The 21,929-nt window shown below is 42.5% G+C and overlaps 1 protein-coding gene across 6 annotated transcripts in view; it reads left to right on the forward strand.

The window, feature by feature from the left end:
- The first annotated feature begins 1,021 nt into the window (after nucleotides 1–1,021).
- CREBL2 (cAMP responsive element binding protein like 2) overlaps nucleotides 1,022–21,929 on the forward strand; it is a 53,623-nt gene continuing 32,715 nt past the window's right edge. The window contains exons 1-5 of one of the 6 annotated variants that reach the window (XM_071816855.1): nucleotides 1,022–1,227; nucleotides 10,410–10,551; nucleotides 11,190–11,387; nucleotides 12,505–12,652; nucleotides 13,387–14,533. In XM_071816855.1, the coding sequence (XP_071672956.1) occupies nucleotides 1,217–1,227; nucleotides 10,410–10,551; nucleotides 11,190–11,387; nucleotides 12,505–12,652; nucleotides 13,387–13,388 (501 nt within the window). In that variant the 5' untranslated portion in view covers nucleotides 1,022–1,216 and the 3' untranslated portion in view covers nucleotides 13,389–14,533. Of the gene's footprint in view, nucleotides 1,228–3,793; nucleotides 3,985–4,482; nucleotides 4,640–6,534; nucleotides 6,641–10,409; nucleotides 10,552–11,189; nucleotides 11,388–12,504; nucleotides 12,653–13,386; nucleotides 14,534–21,929 lie in introns of those variants that run through there. The other 5 variants (XM_071816866.1, XR_011741883.1, XR_011741879.1 and 2 more) reach the window with 5 other exon arrangements.

Below are 21,929 nucleotides of genomic sequence, written 5' to 3' on the forward strand. Positions count from 1 at the left end.
ACGTTTGTAGAGCTGTTTGCGGGGGTACTCGTGTCCGTTGAGTAGAGGGGCTGAATTTCAAGGGACCCGCTGCTGGTGGGGTGGCACAGTTTGGCTTTGCATCAGAAGTGCTCAGCGTTAACCTGGTCTGGTGTGTGTTGAGATGAATAGGAGAGGAAACCTGGTGTTCTCAAAGGACTGCAGGGACTGCTGCTTTAGGCTTGGGGTGGCGTGGGATCTCACCACACTGCATCTGTGTGAGCAGGAAGACCCAGTTGTCACCACCCGGAACAGGCTGCCCAGAGGCTGCAGAGTCTCCTTCTCTGGAGGCATGCAAAACCCGCCTGGACACATTCCTGTGCGACCTGCTCTGGGTGAACCTGCTTTAGCAGGTGGGTTGGACTAGGTGAGCTCCAGAGGTCCCTTCTAACCTCAACCATTCTGTGATTCAGGAACTCAAAGGGCAAAGCAAGGCAAACAATAGCAGAAAACGTACATATCTATCTATATATATATTTGCTTGCTTGTTTTTGTTTTTTTCAATGCTCAAGCCATTACACAGCTGCTCAGCTGGAGCCTTGCCTGCCCTGTTACCATCCCCAGAAGCTGCTGCGGGGCAGGACTGCGGCCGGGCCCGCCGGCGAGCTCGGACCCGGAGGAGGCAGCGGCGGCAATGGCGGCGCTCACAGCAGCGGCGGGAACGACTGGGGTTTAAATTAGGGCTCAGAGCTCGACAGGGCCTGTGCGAGAGCCAGAAGCGACAGCCTCCGCCTCTGAGAACTGGGGACGGGTACGGACGGCCCTGGGGCCGCGGAAGCCGCGCGTCTCTACCGGGGAACATCCCACCCGCGGGTAGGCCCTAGGACCCTGCTGGGAAATGTAGTTCTCCCGCCCAGCGGCGCAGGGACCAATGGCCGCGCCGCTCCCCCGGCTCGCCCGCGCAGGGTCTGCTGGGAGTTGTAGTTTGTTCTCTTCCGCCGCCTCGGCAGCTGCCAATGGCGGCGGGGCCGGGCAAGACTACTCTTCCCAGCTCGCACCGCTCCGCCGCCACTTCCCCGCTCCCCCCTGCCGGGGCGGGCGGCTGTAAACAAACAGGGCGGCGGGCGATGGCAGCGGCTTTGGGCCGCGCCGGGGGTTTGTGAGTGTCGGTATCTGCTGGGGCGGGAGCAGGCGGCTCCGGTGCGCTACCGGCGCAGGGGCTGCGGCGGTGCGGGGTCGGGGCTGGCGGCACACATGGATGACAGCAAGGTAAGGGGCTGCGGGGCCTACCCGGGGGCTGTGGCCGGTTTGGTGCCGAGGGCAGGCGGTGCGGGGAGCCCGTGTAGCGCTGCAGCGCCTGAGCCCGGCGGGTTCAAGCTCTGAAAGGTGTGCAAGTGTGTTGGATATTAGGAAAAAAATCTTCACGGAAAGGGTTGTCAGGCACTGGAACAGGCTGCCCAGGGAAGTGGTGGAGTTACCATTCCTGGAGGTGTTTAAAAGGCGTTTAGACGAGGTTCTTAGGGACATAGGGAATATCGTGTCCAGTTCTGAGCCCCTCAGTTCAAGAAGGACAGGGAACTGCTGGAGAGAGTCCAGTGCAGGGCAACAAAGATGCTGAAGGGAGTGGAGCATCTCCCGTATGAGGAAAGATTGGGAGAGCTGGATCTCTTTAGCCTGGAGGAGACTGAGGGGTGACTTCATTAATGTTTATAAATATGTAAAGGGTGAGTGTCATGAGGATGGAACCAGGCTCTCCTCTGTGACAGCCAATGGTAGGACAAAGGGTAATGGGTACAAACTGAAACACAAGAGGTTCCGCTTAAGTATGAGAAGAAACTTCTTCTCAGTGAGGGTGCCAGAGCACTGGAACAGGCTGCCCAGGGGGGTTGTGGAGTCTCCTTCTCTGCAGACATTCAAAACCCGCCTGGACACCTTCCTGTGTAACCTCATCCAGGTGTTCCTGCTCCAGCAGGGGGATTGGACTAGATGAGCTTTCAAGGTCCCTTCCAGTTCCTAACATTCTGTGATTTTGTGTGACATGGTTTAGTGCTAGAGTTAGGTTATGGTTCGACTCGATGGTCCTGAGGGTCTCTTCCAGCCGAAATGATTCTATGATTCCATGTAAACCCCCACAAAGCCTGTTAACAGGCAGGGAGCTGCGAGTGAGGTGAGTGCTCCTGCTAAAGGCTTTTGAAGTAGACTTCTCTGCAATCTTCTCTGGAAGGCCTCTGGTCACTGATGGCGGGACAGAGGAGTTGTCGCCTTCCTTCTTGCCGGCTGCCTGTAGTGGAGCACAGCACTTGGATGGTGCTTCTGGCTTTTCCTTAAAGCTCCAGGTGTGGTCCAAAGGCTGGATGCAGACCAGTGGTCTGGTCTGGTGTGGTGGATCGTACTCCTATAGCACTCTAAATGACTTAGATCAGGAGGGTCAAACTCATTTTCACTGGGACCACATCAGCCTCATGGTTGCCTTCAAAGGGCAATCCTAAAATTACATTTGTACAGTCCTGTTTTAAAAGGTCTATCTAAACTAAATCAAGTAGATTTAAGTCTTCCATTTATGGATGCTAGATTTGGTTTAATTAACAGAAGAAAATATTTGTAATAATCTACTAGATGTTAAACTGGTTTTGAGAGCAACAGGAAAGTAAAAGACTTTCAGAATAGAATCAGAAATGGTGTGTGGCTTCTTTCCATTCCATGACAACTCAGTAGCACTAGTTTCACCAGTTTCAGTAACACTAGTGGAAACTCAATAGTTTGCACTCAATAGCTGCAATTATATATTAACTAAAAAGGGATAAAACATTCAGGCACTCTTATGCAGCCTTTAGCTTTTTCAGTACTTCTCTCTGACCCTCCTGATCTTCCAAACTGTTACACATGAACATATCTTCTAGTCAGAAATACCATAGAAATTACAGCATACTTCTCCTCCACATTTTACTTGAGCAACTTGAAATATTCCTGTAGCACAAGCAGAAGAGGGAAACACTGGCATCACAGGTAAAATCATAAATACCTCAGAGAAAAGTTATTTTTAAAACTATGCTGTGCTCTCTTCTGCAAGGCAAATTTGTTCTGTGCACAGAGAAATCCCAAAAGGTGTTCTCTCTAACCATAGCTTTATTGCAATGATAATCCTGTAATGCAGGGGTGTCAAACTCATTCAAATGCTGCTCTCTTGCAGAGTAACGTGTGTCACACGCTGCATGTGTGACCAAGCGCTGGCAGGAGCCTGGGTACAAGGAGCTCGGTGCTGCTGCTGAGTGGAAACAAAGTGCCAGGCTGGGTAAAACAAGAAGTTGGGCTGGATTTGGTCCACGGGCCAGGTGTTTGATACCTGTGCCTTGGATAAATAGCAGCTACAGGTGAATGGTCAGGTACTAGAGTAGGAGCTTGGGTTTTAGCCTTGCAGTGGGTGCTGGGGCGTCCATTCTTTGTGCATCTTCTCATGAGAACAGCTCAGTGACATCCGTGAAGGTACAGATCTTTCATTTAAGCAGAGCAAAACATCAGAAGAAGCACAAGGAACACCAATCCCACCTCTTTGCACCAGTGTGCCCTTAAAGCAGGACCTGCACGGCCAGCATGAGGGCTGAGAAAAGAACCACTGTGTCCACTCAGTGTAGTGTTTCATGACTAAAATGCCCAGTTGAGTTTGGGCATTTTAACTCACTGGAGTGGTGATTATGGTAGTGTCCTGGGTTTCGTGCCAGAGATAGCTTAACCACACTTGAGGTGAGCTGTGAGGCAGTTGTCTTCCGACTCGTAATAAGTTCTGAGCTTGGTTTCAGTATTAAAACTGGTCATGTGGTAGTCATGTGCCTGTGGTACCTTATCCACTCTGAAGCTATCTGTTTTTCTTCCTGCATGAATTTTACTAAAATAAAATCATGCTGCCTCTGGTGATCAGCCTAAATTCAAAGGGGGAGCAAAATACTTGATGTCATTTCTTAGGGAATAAATCTAAGAAACTGGGAAGTGATCAGTAATTTGGCAGTATAAAGGATCATGGAATGGATGGTAAGTATATGAAAGGTTTGTGAGGATTTGCCAAATTCACATATACACTATTTGGTTTTATTGAGGCTTTGTCTAAAAGCTGCAATGGAGGGTGGGGAGTTATCTGCATTGCTGAAGTCAACCAAATGCTCACAACTCTGAGAACTGCTTGAAAGTTTATGTAATTGGGGCAGTAGATTAGAAGATCTAGAAGATTTAATTCTGGAGGCATATATAGTTTGTATTAGGTGATTTTTCTTTCTTTTACTGTTAAGAACACTTCTCCTGTATCATAATGAACTTTCTTGTAACAGATAGTTCCCAGATTTTTAGTTTTCAAAAATGATCTTTGATCTCTTGTTATGTCTTGTGGTATCCTGATAATCTGTACCTTTTTTTTTTTTTTTTTTCCTGAAACATTTTTGGATGCATTTACTAAATAAACCAAATCATTTTACCCAGTCAGTAAGACAGGTCTTTGCACTTCTTTTTTTTCCTTAGAAAAACTGATGTTGAGTGGAACACTTACTCTTCCTATCTCCAGTCTCAAGTATGGTTTCCTAGTATGATGCTTTTATTTAATACTTACCACTGAGACACATGTGAGAACAGCGGCATTGAAAAGGGTCCTGCCCAGAACTACTGGATGCGGCTGTACCCAAGGACAACTTTGAAGGTCTTTGTTACCTCAGCAGGTTTTTTGTTAGGTAGTAATCTTGGGCGATATTGAATCCTCATATCTTCTACTGAAAATAGCTGATATTTTTCATTGTGTGCCTGCTGCTCTGAAGGGCTTCACTGTGGCTGTTTTGAAGGGCTGCGGTTCCTTTCAGAGCAAGTTGTTGAGACTGCATGTTGCCCTGAGGATTCAGTGGCTCCATGCAAAAGATCCATTTTCCCTTGGGAGGGCTCTTCCCGTTGCGTGTTGCTGTGTCAGGGTGAGGCAAATGTTATTTATACTTCATTTTATAGCGTGGTCTTGCAGCTTGAGCCAGGGTGTCCTTGAAATCTTCTAAAAGTTGCCCTGAGTCACGGTTTCCTCCTTATTGAGGAGTTTGGCCTGTGTGATCGGAGAGTCTTACCTGTGAATTGATTGAGTGTGACTGTGAAAGGAATTTCCTTGTAAAAACCCAGATAACTAAATTATTTTAGTAGTGATGTAACCGTTCTATAGCTGCGTACACCCAGGCTCAGCATTTTCATCTACATGATGTAAAGAATTTAGAATTGGGCTTGTGGCCTGTCATGTTTTCCCTAATTTGTGCACTATAATTTAGCCTTACCTGGTTTAAGAGAGCAATCGAAAAATGGTTCCTCTTAATGTATTTCCCAAAACATGAAGGAAATAGTAAGAAATAAAAGTAGAGGTAGAATATCTGAATGTCAGATCTAGAAAACTTTCAAGTTCCAGTTTTAAAGGATGTGCTAAAATTATACACACAAAAAACCCCCAACCAAACCCAAAATACGACCTCTTCTTTCTCCTAAAGAGCTGTTCTGAAACTAGGGCTTGTTCAGATGTTGGTCTCGCTTCTCCCTGCTGTGGTTTGAGCTGTTGGTTGTATAAGGGAAAGAGTTCAGTGATGTAGCTGTTCCTTGGCAAATCATCTCTGTTAAAATAGCACTTAGGTACCTCTGAAGTATTTAGACACAGGAAAAAGGAGAAATTCTTTCACTGTGATTTCAGACTCTATAGGTGAAATTACTTGGTTACAAGACTACATAGAACTTATTATATATTTATTATATACATTGGGGAGAAGGGTTTTATACTAGGGTTAAGAAGTATTTTTCACATTTGTGTTGCTAACTGTCAAAATACAGTTCTATGTAGCTAACTGCAATCTTTTGTATTAATTATAGAAGTTTTTAATAGGGTTCACTGTCAATACTTCTGTAATTAACTTCTCAATTTATAGGTAGAAATGAGAAATTTTTAAAAAATCTTAATATTTCACTTTTTTGTTATTCCAATGAAATTAAAAGCAAGGAGACAAAAACCAAACCAACAATGACAAAAAAGGTTGGGATTGCCCTCTTTTATTGGAAATATTCTTGTCTTGTCTTGTATGGAAAAGATCGCTTTAGTTTCAAAAAAGTTAGATGAAATATGTTTTTCTTCAAAAATGTGCTTAGCTGAGTCAAAAGATGAACGAGTGGTGTATTTTGAAGAAATGATTAATTTTTAGGATTAATTTCTGTTGACAAATCTGCTTAAGACTTACCAAGTGTTTGCTTACTAATTAGCACCTTATACTTTTGGATCATTAGTGGATGCATTTTGTCTGCCAGTGAAAGTTTACTAAAGTAATCTGTGTTAAGCATCTAAAATGTCATGCAGTGGAGGAATAAGCAGTGTACTTTCTAGCTGAGTTTTATACTGTCACTGTGAATGGTATTCTGTGATTTAGCAGATAACTTTATGAGATTTGTGATTAACTTAATTTGATTACTGATTTTTAGAGAATGTTTGCAAGCATAAATAGGTTCCTCTCCCCTCTACTATGAATGCGGTGCTTAAGTTTGTTTTTATTTCTTGCTAATCATTTTTATAGTTTTATATAAATTCTGTAGATGATCATCAGCTCTGTGCTGAATTAGATTCTTCAGCCATGTGCCTTCAGCCTCTAACACAAACAAGAGTCCGCTCAAGATGACTTCCCGGGCTGGATCTCAGGTACCAGTTCATGGAGCACTTAAGAGCTATTTGTTTATGTGTGAGTGAGCTGAGAGCTGCTGGAAGATATGGAACTGGTCAGTGTGATCAGCCCTGCTGATCAGCAGTGCTGAACATTGCTTCACATAGCATTTTAATCTGCCAAATTGTCCAAAACCTGCAGATGTCATGGTAAGGCTAGCTTTAGCACAGTTTTCTGTCTGAGAGGCTCAGTTCCTTGGGAGTGTGAATGCCAGTGGCAGTATTAGGTATATGTGATGCAGTCTGGCAGTGCTTCTGTAGAGGTCTGCTGAATGCCTTTTGAGGGGGGAGAGGTAGATATAAAAACAACCCAGAAGTCTGAGGGCTTTTTCTATATCTGGGAAAGTAATGGAAGCTGTTTTGAATTCCATCTGAAATAATTTTGTACCTGAGCACTGATGCCATGCATGGATGATGTTATGATCTAAGCAGTGTGTTAAAAAGGGAGGAAGTTATATTTTTCTGTTTTCTGAAGTCTGAGTGAACTGAAATAGGCCCTTGGTCAGATTTCTCACAAATGCGTGTCGTTAATATTTCTATGACAAATTTCATGATTAATGTTGTTCTGGGTCTTGATTGCACGTGACTCCCTGAAAAAAAACCAAATCCCTTCTGCTGAATCCTAAGAGATCCTGTCCCTTTATAAACTCCAGAGGAATACAAAGGTCATTAAAAAAAAATGTTTGCTTTCTTGTTTTCTCTTGGTCTGCTGCCACGTTCAACATCAACTAGCACTTCTGCTTTGTCTTCTTTCTGTCACATCAGCATAGCAACTGAGTAGGCAAACAGGAGCAGAAGCCAGGGGAGATACAGTAATGTGGAATGCTGGCAAAGGGTTTATCAGGCCTCTTTTTCCCCAGCTGGGTTGCTTGAGGTTACAGTAGGAGCTTCTAAATATTAGTGCAGAAAACCTGTTAAGGATGCAGGATTTGATTAAATCACCTATCAAATTAACTGTGCAGAATGATGCCCAATTTTATGGTGAACTCCATTTCAGGAGTCACAAAGACACTGTGTGTCTTTGGGAGTGTTGTGAAGACAGAGTATTAGGGTCTTGCTGCTTAATGTCAGACTTAAAAGGGACGGAAGCTTTTCATTATTTCCATAGTCCCAATGGTTAGAGCATTGGCAAGCAATGGCCCAAGAGGTACAGGCCTTTTTCCTCCCATAAGAGAGTTTGTGTGCAGGGCTGCTGTGCTGGTTAAAAGATCCTGGGGGAGAGAGAGCAATTAGTACACCTGCCTAGAGAAAGCTCTCTAGGGTGACTAAAGGGAAAGCACTTAATTGACTATGGGGGATCCAGAATGCCATTTTGATGTGCAAAGCAATCTGCACTAATTTCCTTGCAGATTACAAAGTGCCTTTAACTGTTTGATGTCTACATCTCTAGATCTGTCTGTAAAAACATGCTTTTAAACTTGGAGTTTGTACAAACTCACTCGATATCTTATTGACATAAAGATCTGCGCTTCCTCACCCTTTGTATGTCTTCTGTATTGATGATCCTGAGGGTCTCTTCCAACCCAAAATGATTCTCTGGTTCTGTGGTAGGACCCCTACCTTAAAATGGCACCAGCTGCATATAAACATACACAAGATGCTTTAAAATAACAGGTCCTTGAAAAAACATTATTTTGTGAGGTTGTGGTGTTGGATGGATTTAGCTGGTGTGAAGCTGTGCTGCTTGTGGGTGTTTTTCATTGCCGGTGTGTGCCCGAGGTGCTGTCTTTGGAAAACTTGGGTGCTATTTCCAAGGAGCTTTAACTTGTTGTGAGAAACAGCCTGGTAGTAACTATTCACCTGCCTGACGTTCTGGTGCAATGGCACGGCTGTGATGTGCTCCTGTGCAGGTCTAGGACTCGAGTTATTATTTTGTTCAGTATGTGGTGTGCTGGGGCTCCGACCCAGAGTGCTAGAGGGTCAGAACTCTTGAGTGGTAAAGGGTTTTTTTAAAGAGAGCTGGAGTGTATGTCTCTACAAGAGCTTATCTAGCTCTTGAATTCAAAGGTTTACTTTAAACTACCTTGCAATAGCACAGAAAAGCCTCAAAGTCTTTGAGAACTGAAGTAGTGGATAACGGAATATCTAGAAATCTTTCAAGTGCAAGTAACAGTAGATAGCAAATTGTGAGTGCCTACAGCCCCTCCTGGGAAGGCCGTGTGTTTTTCTAACTCCTACTGAGCCAGGAGTATAAATCACACCACGCAAAAATAGGAGTGTGGTTCTGTGAAAGGAGGGAGCCGTGCTTGTCACCCCTGAAAGGGGACAGTCGCTTTCCTTTCTTTGGAGATTCTTTCCCTCTTGGCTGTGGCTGGCTAGATGTATACTGCTTCAGTGAAAATAGTATCTGAACAAGAAGATCTTAAGGAGAACACCCTGGTGGAATTAATGAATTATTCAAGCTGTCTCCAGCAGTTCAAATGTAAAAGAGATTGATTTTTTTTTTTCCTTTGCTTTTCTAAATGTATCATGTTTGTTTCATTATCACTAGATGTTCATTAAGTACTTTCTGTTCCTCCATTTGCTTATGGTAGGCAGCTACTCCTGAATAAATTAGGAGAGGCAGTACAGAGAGGGTAGGATTGTGTTGGCATGTGATTGTTGACTCACTTTCCAAAGAAAGAATAGACTCAATTGTATAATCTAATCTTTTTTTTTTTTTTTTTTTTTTTTTTTTTTAATTCTAACACATCAGTTCACTATGTTATTGTTTTTATTGAAGCCTACTAAGTTTGTGGAACAACTGACTTCTTTGAATGTCAAAACCAACTTATTTTGTAGCATCACACAGTAAAAAGTGCCTTTTTAGTGATGAACTCTGGTATTTTGAACACTGCCTATTAGACAAAATGTACCATACACAGTATGGTGACACCCTGAGCCAGCAGTGAAATTCTTGTATGTAGGTGTGTGTGTTAGGTGTGTTTCTCCACACCCCCTCCATTCAAACAGTGTGTAGAATGCAAATAAAGAGAAATCCTCACTGCAGAGGGTGTGTGGCTGATGTAATGCTTACAGGGTGATACTACCCGATGGGCAGTGTACGAAGTTTCATGCTGTATTTAAGACTTTCATGTGCCATGCTCTTGTGTTAAGAGTAAAATATTTGGGTGCGGAAGCGTAGAATAAACATGAAGGAAACTATTCTATTTATTCATAGCAAGAGAAGCTTTCAGACCTGTAAAAAAGGAGCCATAAAGAAGAGGGGGAAATGATTGAGAAGCAAATCTGTGCTCCATAGGACAAGAAACTGGGGGTTACATTTCTGCAAGGGAGATCTAAATTAGGCATTGGGAGAGTTGAATGCTGGGATTGGTTGTATGAGAAAGCATGAGGAGACAATTTTCCAGGCTGTGTAATAATGTTTTGAAGGTAAATATGGCCAGCATGGTTAAGTACAACTGGAAGAGAGGCAGAACAGGTAGGACTCAGTGTAACTGACTTCCCTGTTTAGTAAAAGTCCTCAGAAGATTCCTTTGAAAGAAACTGGGACTGAGGAAGCTCAGATGGCTAGTGAATAATTCTGACAAGTTTCATCTTTAGGTTGAAATTGTGGTCATTGATTGTAGCAAAATGAAGTTTTGGATTATACTGATACAAATGAATATGTTTTTCCTTCCAAATTAAAGTGCTAATCTCTAGAACATAGTATTTCTAGAGATGACAAGTATCTGGGCAGGGTTTGTTGGTAATATTAAAGCAGTTTCACTACAAGTTGACTATCACGTCTGTCTCCTCAATGTCCCAGGTATCTTCCCAGATATCTGAAGTTATGTGTGTGGTTTGGGGCTCCCCAGTACAAGAGAGAAATGGAGACTCTGGAGAGAGTCCAGCAAAAGGCCACTAAGATGAGGAAGGGAGTGGAGCATCTCTCCTATAAAGAAAGGCTGGTAAGGCTGGGACCATCTAGCCTGGAGAAGAGAAGGCTCAGGGGACCCCATCAGTGTGTTCAAATACCTGAAGGGGAGGGTATAAAGCAGATGGAGACATGGTCACTTCAGTGGTGCCCAGTGCCCGGAGTACAGACAGTGGGTACAAACTAGAAGACAGAAGGGTCTGTTTGAACATCAGGAAACACTCTTTTCCTGTGAGGGTGGCTGAGCGCTGACACAGGTTGCCCAGAAAGGTTGTGGAGTCTACATCCTTGGAGGTATTCAAAAGTCATCTGGACATGGTCCTGGGCATCCAGCTCTAGGTGGCCCTGCTTGCACAGGGGGGGTTGGACCAGATGACCCTCCAGAGGTCCCTGCAATCTCAGCCAGTCTGTGGAGCAATTCCAAATCAGATTAGTAGCATTTACAACAGGACTGCTTAAAGCACTGACTTCACTATGAAGTCGTATCTCTCCCTTATGTTTTTCATGCCGTCACTGAAGGCTTCAGACATCAGCCCACTTATTTCATCTGTTGTTCCAGAATCAGTGAAAGTATATGCAAAATTTCCTACTTGAAACATGTAGTAGGCACAGTGACATGGTCACAGCATTACCTTTGCAGAACAGGATCTTTACTGTACCCTTCCTTTCCAGGTGGTTGGAGGCAAGGTGAAGAAACCAGGCAAGCGAGGACGTAAACCAGCCAAAATAGACTTGAAGGCAAAACTTGAAAGAAGTCGTCAGAGTGCAAGAGAGTGCAGAGCCAGGAAGAAGCTGAGGTACCAGTACCTGGAAGAGCTGGTTTCAAGCAGAGAGCGAGCCATCTGTGCTCTCAGAGAAGAGCTTGAAATGGTAAGAAACTGTCATTTAAGATAACCCTCAGTTTTATTTGGGACTTGTCCTTGTGGACGTTTGTTCTCGAAATCACTGTGACAGAGAGTGGGATTTTGCTAGTCAGAAGGTATCAAAACATCAGTAACAGATGCCTTCAGCTGTTTGCCTACTCTGCATGTTGAATATGAACCTCGTGTCATAAGTCATCTGCTAGTTTTGAACTGGAAGCAAACAAAGTGCCATTGTGTATGAGTCTGTCTTTGAAATGTTGGTTTTGGAAAACCTCTGACAGAGGTAGAACTAGGCAGAGGGTGGAAAGAAATGTGCAACATATATCCACAGTGTGTCATTTCTTCCTGCAGACCTTTGTCTCTGTTGGGGTGGTTGATTCTTGCAGCATGTTCTCTGTATAGATGGTTTCACAGCTGTCCGGTTTCCCAGCATGGATGAGTATTTTGGCCAAACAAGCTTCATTAACCAAAGAGAATGTTTCATCTGGACATATAGACACTCAGCTCCTCAGTGATATTGAGATACCATTAAGATTTCATTATAGCTGAGGATGTTTCCTTGACCTTGCTTTAGGTTTGTTGGAACAGGCAGGGCTCATCACCACAAATGAATAGGGTTAGGGTTGGGTGGAAAGTCAGCCAACAGACCACAGGTTTTTCAGCATGCTTCAGGGCTTGGCAAGAATTTAAGATGAGGGAACTAGGAATAAGGCACATGTGCAGTAACCATGCCTTGCACAATCAGAAAGGACCTCTTAATAGTTGATCAGCCCCAGAGTCATGGGAAATATTTGGTTTTAATAGGCCATGAACTGGAACGGTATTCTGGCATGCCAGCAGCGAGAAAATGCACAAAGTGTTCCATGTTGTTTAATAATTACAGTATTGTGTCTAGTACTGCCACTGAGTAGCAGTTTATTGACTGAAGCAGGATTTACTGAGGCCAGGTATGCAACCATGGACACGTGCTTAGCTCATTAGTGCTCTGCAGTTTTGTAAGAGGCTTCAGCCCAGTAAATTCAAACCCTAAATGAATATACTGGAAGGTAGAGATTACAGCTTTGTTTTGTCTGCTAATGTGATCCTGGCAGTTTGCTAATGCCTAATGTGTTTGCATATTTCAGTACAAGCAGTGGTGCATGGCGATGGACCAAGGGAAAATCCCCTCTGAAATAAAAGCCCTGCTAACTGGGGAGGAGCAAGGCAAAGCACAGCAGAACTCAGCCAAACTTGCCAAGGCTGGGAAGACAGAAGCAAACAGCAGCAATCCCTGTGAGTATCCAGGCTATGATTAATTCCTATTTTGTTACATCTTTTGTGGTGTAGGAGGATGGCTGTGGTGTGGGAAGAAACATAAGGATGTGCTTTTGGGCACAAATAGTTGATTGAAGCAAAGGTCTTAGTGGGTGGTACAAAGACTCTGTGTAATGTTTACATGGTCAACACAGAAATTACACTAGCTAGGAAGCTGGGCAGTTATTTTAAAAGAAGACTCAATCTTTGTGTTTCACTAAGGCCTGTGGAGACCTGTGAAGACCTGAGACCTTCATCTTTTACAGCATTTTCTGTATTCCTAATGCAAGGTAAATGGAGCACATAAAACATAATTGAATTTCAAAAACTCCATCAAGAAAACATGATTCTAGCTGCAAGTGCTCAAATATTAGAAATGCTGAAATTGTGATTTCCTATGGAGTCTTCTTTCTGCCTCATTTGTGCTTGTGCAAGGAATGAAATAAAGTTCTTCTGGGGATTGAAAGGTGAAAAGATCACGTGATATAGAGTCATATTCTTGATACATACATGCAAAAGAACACAAGGGGTAGCATGGACAATTCTGTATCTCACATCTACTATTTTTGAAATATTTCATGCTGCAGGCTAAATTACACTTTACTGTAAGTTTTAAAAAAATAAATAAATTCCTAACTTGGTATTTTTAAGAAACTATGTGAAAACCACATTTTTAACTGTAACAATCTTCCCCCATGGTGCATCATTCACAGGAGGCCAATGCAGAACCTTCAGCACTGCAGCAGCAATAGCTTGGTAGCTGGCAGAAGAATGCTGTTGTCAGAGAAGTGGATGCATCCCCAGGTGCAGGGGAAGGATCCCAGTCCGCTGTCTTCTCTTTGCTCCTCCTCACATGAAACTCTTTGATTGTGGTGTTCCTAAGCCTGTGTGGAGTGGGGTTTTGGGGTAACAGGTGTTTGTGTAAGCAGAGCCTTGTTCTTCCTTTCTCTAAACCACCCTCCCCAGATACAGCTATGGCAGCTTTTGGGCATTCCCAATAAGAGATGGGGGCAGGTTTTCTAATTAGACTGCCTTTGAGGTCAGTAGTTGCGTTGTGGCAGTCTGAGAGGTTCTGTAAAACAAAAGCGAGAGGAGAATTTCGTAACAGCTTTGCTAAAACAGAATGGAGTACTGTAGGTCAAGGAGAAGGAACTGGATGAAAAGCTTTAAGAAGGAAGGTTTATAGTAATGTAATTTCTAACCTGAAAGATGTTGCTTTCAGCATCCTTTTATAATGTAGCACGTCTTTTACGTTACTGGGACTCATAAGGAGAGGTACTAGATCTATTCCCCACTTCTGCCCATAACTTCTTCGCAAGATGTATTTCCCATCGCCCATGCTCCTGGTAAGACAGTCAAAGGATGTCCTTCCACCTCGCTTCCAGCTGTGGAACAACTGCAGGTTCCTCAAACCCGTTGTGCCCTGGTGTCTTTATCTACCTACACTTTGGGCCCTGGTATCTTTCTAGCCTGCAACTTAATATGAATTCTGCTGTGCTATCCTGGCTTTCCAGGCAAGGATAATGCCAAGAACTGGTAGCAAGGAGAACAGGTTGTGTCAGTTTGGTTTTATGATGAGACGTGATGGCAGAAGTCTTGTGGGCTGACTTACTCATCCCAGATATTGACAGATAACCTGCCACTTTCCTTAGACCGCTCTTTCTCCTGTATCAGCAGCTTTTGCGTTTATATGATGGAATGAGGAGAGTGTGACTCTTGGGATTTTTAGTGGGGGTTTTGCTTGCTTATTCTCTGTTTTGTTTGTGACAATGTCTTTCTCTGTATTTTATGAAATGCATGGAAAATTTTTTAATCATGTTTTCTTCTTTGTTACATAGAATAAATATTATAATGAATGACTTTGCGAGACTGAATGTTGCCTTTTTATTGAACTAATTGGGTCTGTTTAGTGTTACCGCAATTCAGGATTAGTTGAAAGCACTGAAAATTATGAAGTGCTGTATTTCAGTGTACAGCACAGTTATTTTCAGAATTCCATTCTGAGCACTCATATTAATCCTTAAGGCATAGTTTTAAGTTTATTCTTTAGGCTGTCCACACGTGTCCTTAGTTAACAATTGCTAAAAATGTTGCATATTAGGAAAGGTTAAGTAACACTGAAGCAAAGATGGGGACGATATGAGGGTTCCACTGCACACCCTGTATTTTAAGCTCTGAACTGCAGTTTGTCCTGAAAGTTGGCAACAAAGCCAACCCATAAGTTTGGGGATTTTACTTCTGTTGAATGCTTGTCTGTCCTTTTTCTGGATTCTCTGGAGGAAAAAAAAAAAACTAGATCAGATGCCCATAACTGTACTCTGTGAACTTTGCAGTTGGATTTTGTAACATGATCATGCCATAAGTTTAATATATTATTTTTGATCAGAATTAGACTTACACTGTCTAGTTTCAAATGTAAACTATGTATTGTAATTAAACATGTATTTCGAAGGTTATGTGTATATTTAAGTGTCTTTTATGAATCAGTGATGTAGAAAACATGTAGAGGAGTTACCGTATGCATGACCAGAACAGCTCCACTCCGCACTAGGTTATGCAACAAATGCAGCTCTGATTGCACCACAAATACACCACTTGATCTCTTCCCTCCGCTCTTTCTTTATTTCCCTTTCTGTGATACCAAACTTCTCAGGAGTTTTCTTTTATAAGGGAAATGAGGAGCTGGAATTTCTCATTGTGACGGACAGGAGTTTTCATCTGTTCCTCATCCCAGTGCCTCCTGCCCTCTGGCTTAGCCAGCAGTTGGCATCACAGGATTGTGTTTGGCAAACCAGTTCTGAGGCACAAATAGTGGCATCCATGTTTTAACAGGTATTTTGTGCTTCATGCAAATGGGGCAGGAGGCACGTTGCAGCCTCCATCATCTTAGACAGTTTGTGTTTGTCCTGCAAGTCAAAATTTAAGTGCGACACAGAGTTAAGAGATTCTAACTGGAATCTTCCAACATTCTCTAGATGCTGTAGTTCATAATGAAAAGCAGGATTCCTGGTAACAATCGTTAGATGGATAAAGTTCTTTGGCTTCCATCATGTTGCAGACTGTGCTATGTTATAAATGTTCTGGGCTCAAAGGACTCCCAGAGATACATCTATTTTGGAGTTTGAAGTGTAGTAGTTCCCCTTGAAAACCAACAGGAATGTTCGTAATTCATGCTCATTTGATACTCTAGTGTTTACAGTCTTCATCTACATTGAGGGGGCTCCTAGAAGTGATGCAACCAGCTAGGGGTCTCATCTGGTACCTTAAATAATGGAGGATGGTTTATCCTCTCTTTGTGTAAGCTGGGCACAGCCTTCCACACGTTTCTTCTGCAGGGAGTGTGTGCAGCTGGTTCCCTCCCCCAAGAACTGAAGAAAGGAAGTAAGCCTGGAAATGCTTCATTTTCCCACTTGCCATGGATATCTAACGGTCAGCTAGAACCACTTGCCCAGCTAAAAGTGGGTGTCATTTGGAAACTAGCCAGAGTCTTCAAAAAATGCTGTCTATAGGATCTGGTGTTCATAACAATGCCAGGACTCTGCTACAATAAGGTGTAGTCAGGTAGAACTCAGTTGATCATAGACTCATTTTGGTTGGAAGAGACCCTTGAGATCCTCAAGTCCAACCATAATGATGCTGATGGAGTAAGCACTGTACAGGTGTACTAATGCTTTTGGAGAATTTAACGCAAGGATTTACCAGATAGTGAAAAACTTGACAAGATGTAATAAATCTTATCTTTTTAATCCCAAATCTGTGCCCGGGGCATAAAATCCTGAAAAATAAAGCAGATCTATTTTAAACTGAGATTGGACATGGCTCTTAGTGCCATGATCTAGTAAATGGGCTGAAGTTGGACCAAGGGTTGGACTTGATGATCTCTGAGGTCTTTTCCAACCTAGCCAATTCTGTGATTCTGTGATTCTGTGACAGGCTTCTCACTTAACTGAGAACTTTTTGTGATTATATGTGTTAAAAACAACCAACCAAAAAAACTTAAATCATGGTCAGCTTTTGTAATCTGATAAGAACAAGTGTTTGCCCAAGAACCTGCATTCTATTAAGTGCTTTTCAAAAGACTATTATATCAGAGGTGTTTGGTTGTGGTTCTTTTTAATGTATTAGATACCTTTCAAAAAGCTTTTCTCAGCAGCTGAAACCAGGATTCGCTTTGGGAGAGTCCCTGTGACTGACTTGGTTTTGCTTTTATCCACTTCTATATTTAAGGGTGAAGATTAATCTACATCAATAATTAATCTAGTTCATCTTGGCATCCCATGAAGAAAATGAGAAGATTTGGCATCACAGGTCCATTTACTGCTTTCCAATAAATGATAATGTCTATAATTAGCTGTAAAATTACTGTTAATAGAAGGACCAAATGTGGGCCAAATGTTTGAGACTAGCTTAAAAATGTAGATAAATCAAGAGGAAAAACTGAAATAAGGACCCTACTCCTCGCTGTACTTTAAGAGTTACAGCATGAGTGACAGAGGATTGGGTGATGTAGAAATCCCTGCAGTAGGTGAGAAGTTGAGTGTCCTGCTGTTAGTGCCACTTAGCATTGATTTCTCTGTAAGTTATGTCAATAACTGAATTTCTTGTATGAGCCTGTTGTGGATTTGTGTGAGTAAACAGATGCTTCTAATCTGCAATAAAGTCTGAGGTGTCTCATACTGAATAGCGCATCAGTGGACTAAAATTCAACTTATGCTGTATTTATTTAATGTATGGATTTGTATATGTAGATGTAGAATTTGTAGTGTCACTTATAGCCATCGCCTTAAGCAATTTCTGCAAAGGCTGTTTCTTCATATTATTTATACTATTATTTGTATTTTCTTTATCTTATACACTTTAAATTGTAACTAGAAAATGCTGTCAATCATCAGCTAATGCCTTTCAACAACACTTCATTTAAAAAAAAAAAAAATCTAAACAACTGACTTTCAGTTTCTTTTTTTCCTTTTTAAAAAGCTCTTGGGAGGTGGAAATTTTGCTTCTGTAGCTCGTGCAAGATTAGCCCTGCTTTTTTGTGTGTCTGCCTGAAACTCACTAGTGGTATATCAGTGCTACTAACACTAGTGGCTGCTTCAAGCAATTATTGCATTTGATCTCGGTCTACTAGGGTGGGTAATGCTGACATTCTTAACTATGCTGCAGCTGTGACAGGTATTCTGATGATGAAATGAATTTTTGAGTGAAAGACTACAAGTGGATTATTAAACGTGGTTTGATGAGATGGGGGTTTCAATGTGAATAAAAATAGCTTGCTATGAAAGGTGATTTTTTTCCATACCTTCTTTTTCATTGCAACTTTCAAAACACATTTTGATCAAGTTGTATGGCGACAGCAACGCTGCATATTCCTGTGGGACAGTATACCAGCAGTGTTCTCCAGCTTCACTCTCTCCTTATGTGGCATCCTCTGGTGTAAGAACAATTCTTTCCTACTCCCTATGAAACATAATAGATCCTGCTGTGTTGCTAGGTCAGTGTTTTCTGTTTTAAATTTTGGGGCATTTTCTTTCCTCTCCCCTAATCAGTACTTTGAAATCTCCCACTTTTCAGTCTGCATTCCTTTTTCCCTACAGAAAAAAAAGTGTCTTCTGTGAATCTCCTTTCTTTCCTAAGTGGTCCGGCAGCTATTTTCAAAATCCAGCAAGTGTTCCTTTTCCAGAGGACTGCATAAAAACATGAGTTATTCAGTGGCTTCTCTCTGCCTTCACACACACGCTGTACCACACCCAACAGCTCGCACTGAACACCCCTTCTGCATTTTAATCTCTGGGTAACATCAGTGCAAATACCCCTTCTGCATCGCAAGCTCTTAATAGCTTTGTAGCTCAGGACCTACTTCTCCTTTCTCCGCACAGCCTAGCAGGAGCAGTGCTGATATCAGCTCACCCCAAAGTGGTTTTTAGCTTGTTCTGGCGTTCTCCTGTTTAGCTGTATGATCAGGAGGAAGGCAAGGCAAGGCTGTTAGCAAACGGCAATGGCAACATTGCCTGGTTGTAGATGTTGGGCATGTATTGAAGCGGTTCTGCTACTCAGCAAGTTGCAAGCCTTCTTTCACTCCAAACATTGAGATTTGGATTATTCTGTTACTGATATTTCTGTAAAATTCCGGGTTGCCTGGCATTTTTACCAGTGACAGTATTTTCAAATAAAAGGGTAAGTTCAGCTGGGATTTACGTACCTGAAACACTCTCTGAAGATAAGGGGGCAATTCATTTGCGAGAGAAAATTTTGACCCCAAAGCCTTTACCTCATGAACATAAACCAGAAGAGGTTTCATCAAAGTAAACAGAATAACAGTTTTCCATTTAAACCTACAATCCTGTCTGGGATCTCAGGCAGACCAAAGGAAAGGAGGCATTACCAGGATTTCTGATCAGCTAATTACTCTTGTGATGGGTATTTTGTGTAAACTTTCACAATCTGATAGCTCGGTTATACTGCAGGGATCTATCAATGAGAACAGAGAGCATTACCATTCTCTCTTCACCAAGCTGCATTTCTCATGACTTTATACTTAGGGTTTCTCATCTTCTGAAATAAATGAGCAATTAGCTTTTTAATTACTAGTATACCAATGGAACCAAAGTGGACTGCTGTGAATGTTTGAGAAACAACCAATTAACTACTTCAGCTTTCTGGATTTACGTGATCTTGTGTCTTTTTGTGGTCGCCACTTAATATTGACAGCATTTCAATCCAGTACCACTAAAGGAGTGGCATTGTTAATGGAGTCGATATTGTCTACACATGCCGGTGGATAAAAAAGGCTGACTGACAGCTGGAGAACGAGGTTAAAGGTTGTCTGTTTTAATCCCCTGAACTTCTCTCTCATGGAATGAGCACAGTTGCAGTTGTGTGGATGTATTAATGAAAAAACAAAACGTAGGCAGAATGATGAATGGCCTCTTGTGATTGCTTGCATTCACCCTGCATTTTTTCTGAATCATACTCTTTGGATGAAGTAAGTCCTATAAACAAAACAAATGTGCCTGTTATTAACACAGCTTTCCCTTGAAGACAAAACTCCAAATGCTTTGTTACCTCGATATGAATTTCTTGCGACAGTTGACATGATCAACAAGCAGGAAGCGGACTTTGAAGACACAACTAGGAACCTGGCCACCAAAAACATTGTTTGGCTGTTAGAAGCTGGCCAGTAGTAGCGTTGGGATACGTGGGTGGCAGGTCCTGCATGGGGGCGATGAGCAGCGGTGTGGATGGGAGGTTGGAAGGCAGCATGTTTGTCATCTCACCCAGGACTGGAGCTCCCTGGTGGGACCTACAGAGGTGCTGTTGTAGGTTCGAGAGCCATTTCTGGAGAGCCACCTTGTGCTGCATCACCCTGCCTTGAAATATTTTGAAATGGCTTTTATATGTCTGACTGACTGCTTTCTGGCTTGTACTGAAGTGGTGGCTGCCTTCTGCTGGTATGCCAAGATTCTGCAAGGTTTAGCTCTGAAAACTCAATGCTTTCTGCCATAGACTTGGGCCAAGGGCCACATCCCCAACATCCCTCTTAAGTGAAAGAAGATGACAACCTTAGGGCTTCTTTCTAAGGAAGGTGCCCTGGATTAATAAGTAGGACCAATTCAACAGCATGGCGAGAGCTGTTTCAGAGTCTGCCGAAAGCCTGACAGCAGATCAGCTCCTGGCAGTGCTGTGAGTTAATGAGAAACTGGGAGTGACTCCTGCTGCATCTACAGGTAACTGGCAATTAATCTGAAATCTTGCTAACTCTGGGTATCACTTAATGGTTTTCCTTACAGTATTTGGATCAATACAGAGAGAGGCTCTGCAGGGTAGGTGTAGCAGTGGAGATGGTAAATCTCCAGGGATGAAGAGAAGTGCTGTGGTACCTTTGGAATTAAGATGGGTAATTACATCCATCCATTTGTGGCCTCTGCTGTCTAATTCTACATAGCCTCAAAAACATCCAAGTCCTTGATGAGTCCCTCCTCCACAAACCATGGAAACAAAAGTGTCTCTTGCTCTTACTTGTACGTGCAGTGAAAAAGCTAATGTCTGACCAGGCATGAGATGAAGACAAATTAAATAATTTGGTGATGTAATGTATTTTTCCCCCCCTCCTTTTCCGTTGCAAACATACAACCAAATGAAGAGCAGGTCTAAAATGGTTGAGATGCTGAACACCAAGGAATTAGTGCTGTCTATGCCGCTTCTTAATTTTATCCAGAGACTGGTTTCATGAGAAAACTGAAAGGAGACTTTGTGTGTGTTAGCAGTAATGTAGAATAAATCTGTGTTTTAGTTCAGACTGCTCACCAGAAGGTGAGATTTATATAACAATCTTCCAGTAGGTGTGTTATGTTTTACTAGAAGCCAGTTCAAATAAAGCTTATGTAATTTATAATGGCCTATTCCACAACACTTGCTAGGTTGAAAAGAGCCAGCTAATAAAGACGTATTAACTTACAGAATCACTTAGGGGGCTAATAAACCTTCCTTTGAGTGTATGGGTCTGGCTTCAATAAACTTCAAATCTGCTTTTTGTTCTTTTAAACAGGAAGGATCTGATATTGAGAAAGGCTGAGCACTGAGAATTTCAGCTAAAATGTATGGCGTGCATTCAACACCTTGGAAAACCAACTCCTAAATCAATGTCAATTAATTCTGAAGTCAAACTGGTTGAGTTGAGACTGGAAAAACTCTGGGGATTCTTAACTGGGCATATGGAAAGTCTTAAGTCCAATTATGGGTGATAGCCACCTCGCTAACACCTCTGGGAAGATAGCTGGCAAATAAGTTCAAGTGGTGTGTGTCTGCTTCTCACTACCTCCCACCTAGAACTTTTTGAAATATGTTTAACCAAAAATCTGACTGTCTGCTGAAGTAAAAAGGGGTGGGGTGCACATATAATTTGACAGTTTGTAATAATAATTCCCAAGCGCAAGCCACTTAATACCAAAAGTAAACAACAGTGATGGAATTTCCACTAACGTGTGTCCATTTAATGGTTTTATGGTTGGCAGTGTGTCATGTTTTTACACAGAAAGACTGAGGGGTGGATGGGCTAGAAATCCTTTCTTCCAGAGCTGCTCCTTTGCAAATGGGGTTGAGATGGGTTCATGAATGGGCAGTTTCTCAGTGCCAAACCTGCCCTAATAACTTCTACCAGCTTCAGCCCACATCTGCACGCTGGTTTTCTTCTCGCTTACACAGATGCTGATGGGCACACACGTGTACCCATGGTCAGTATCCTAGGCACCTCACCAGC

The sequence above is a fragment of the Patagioenas fasciata genome, chromosome 1, assembly GCF_037038585.1.
Source record: "Patagioenas fasciata isolate bPatFas1 chromosome 1, bPatFas1.hap1, whole genome shotgun sequence".
Classification (NCBI taxonomy): Eukaryota; Metazoa; Chordata; class Aves; order Columbiformes; family Columbidae; genus Patagioenas; species Patagioenas fasciata.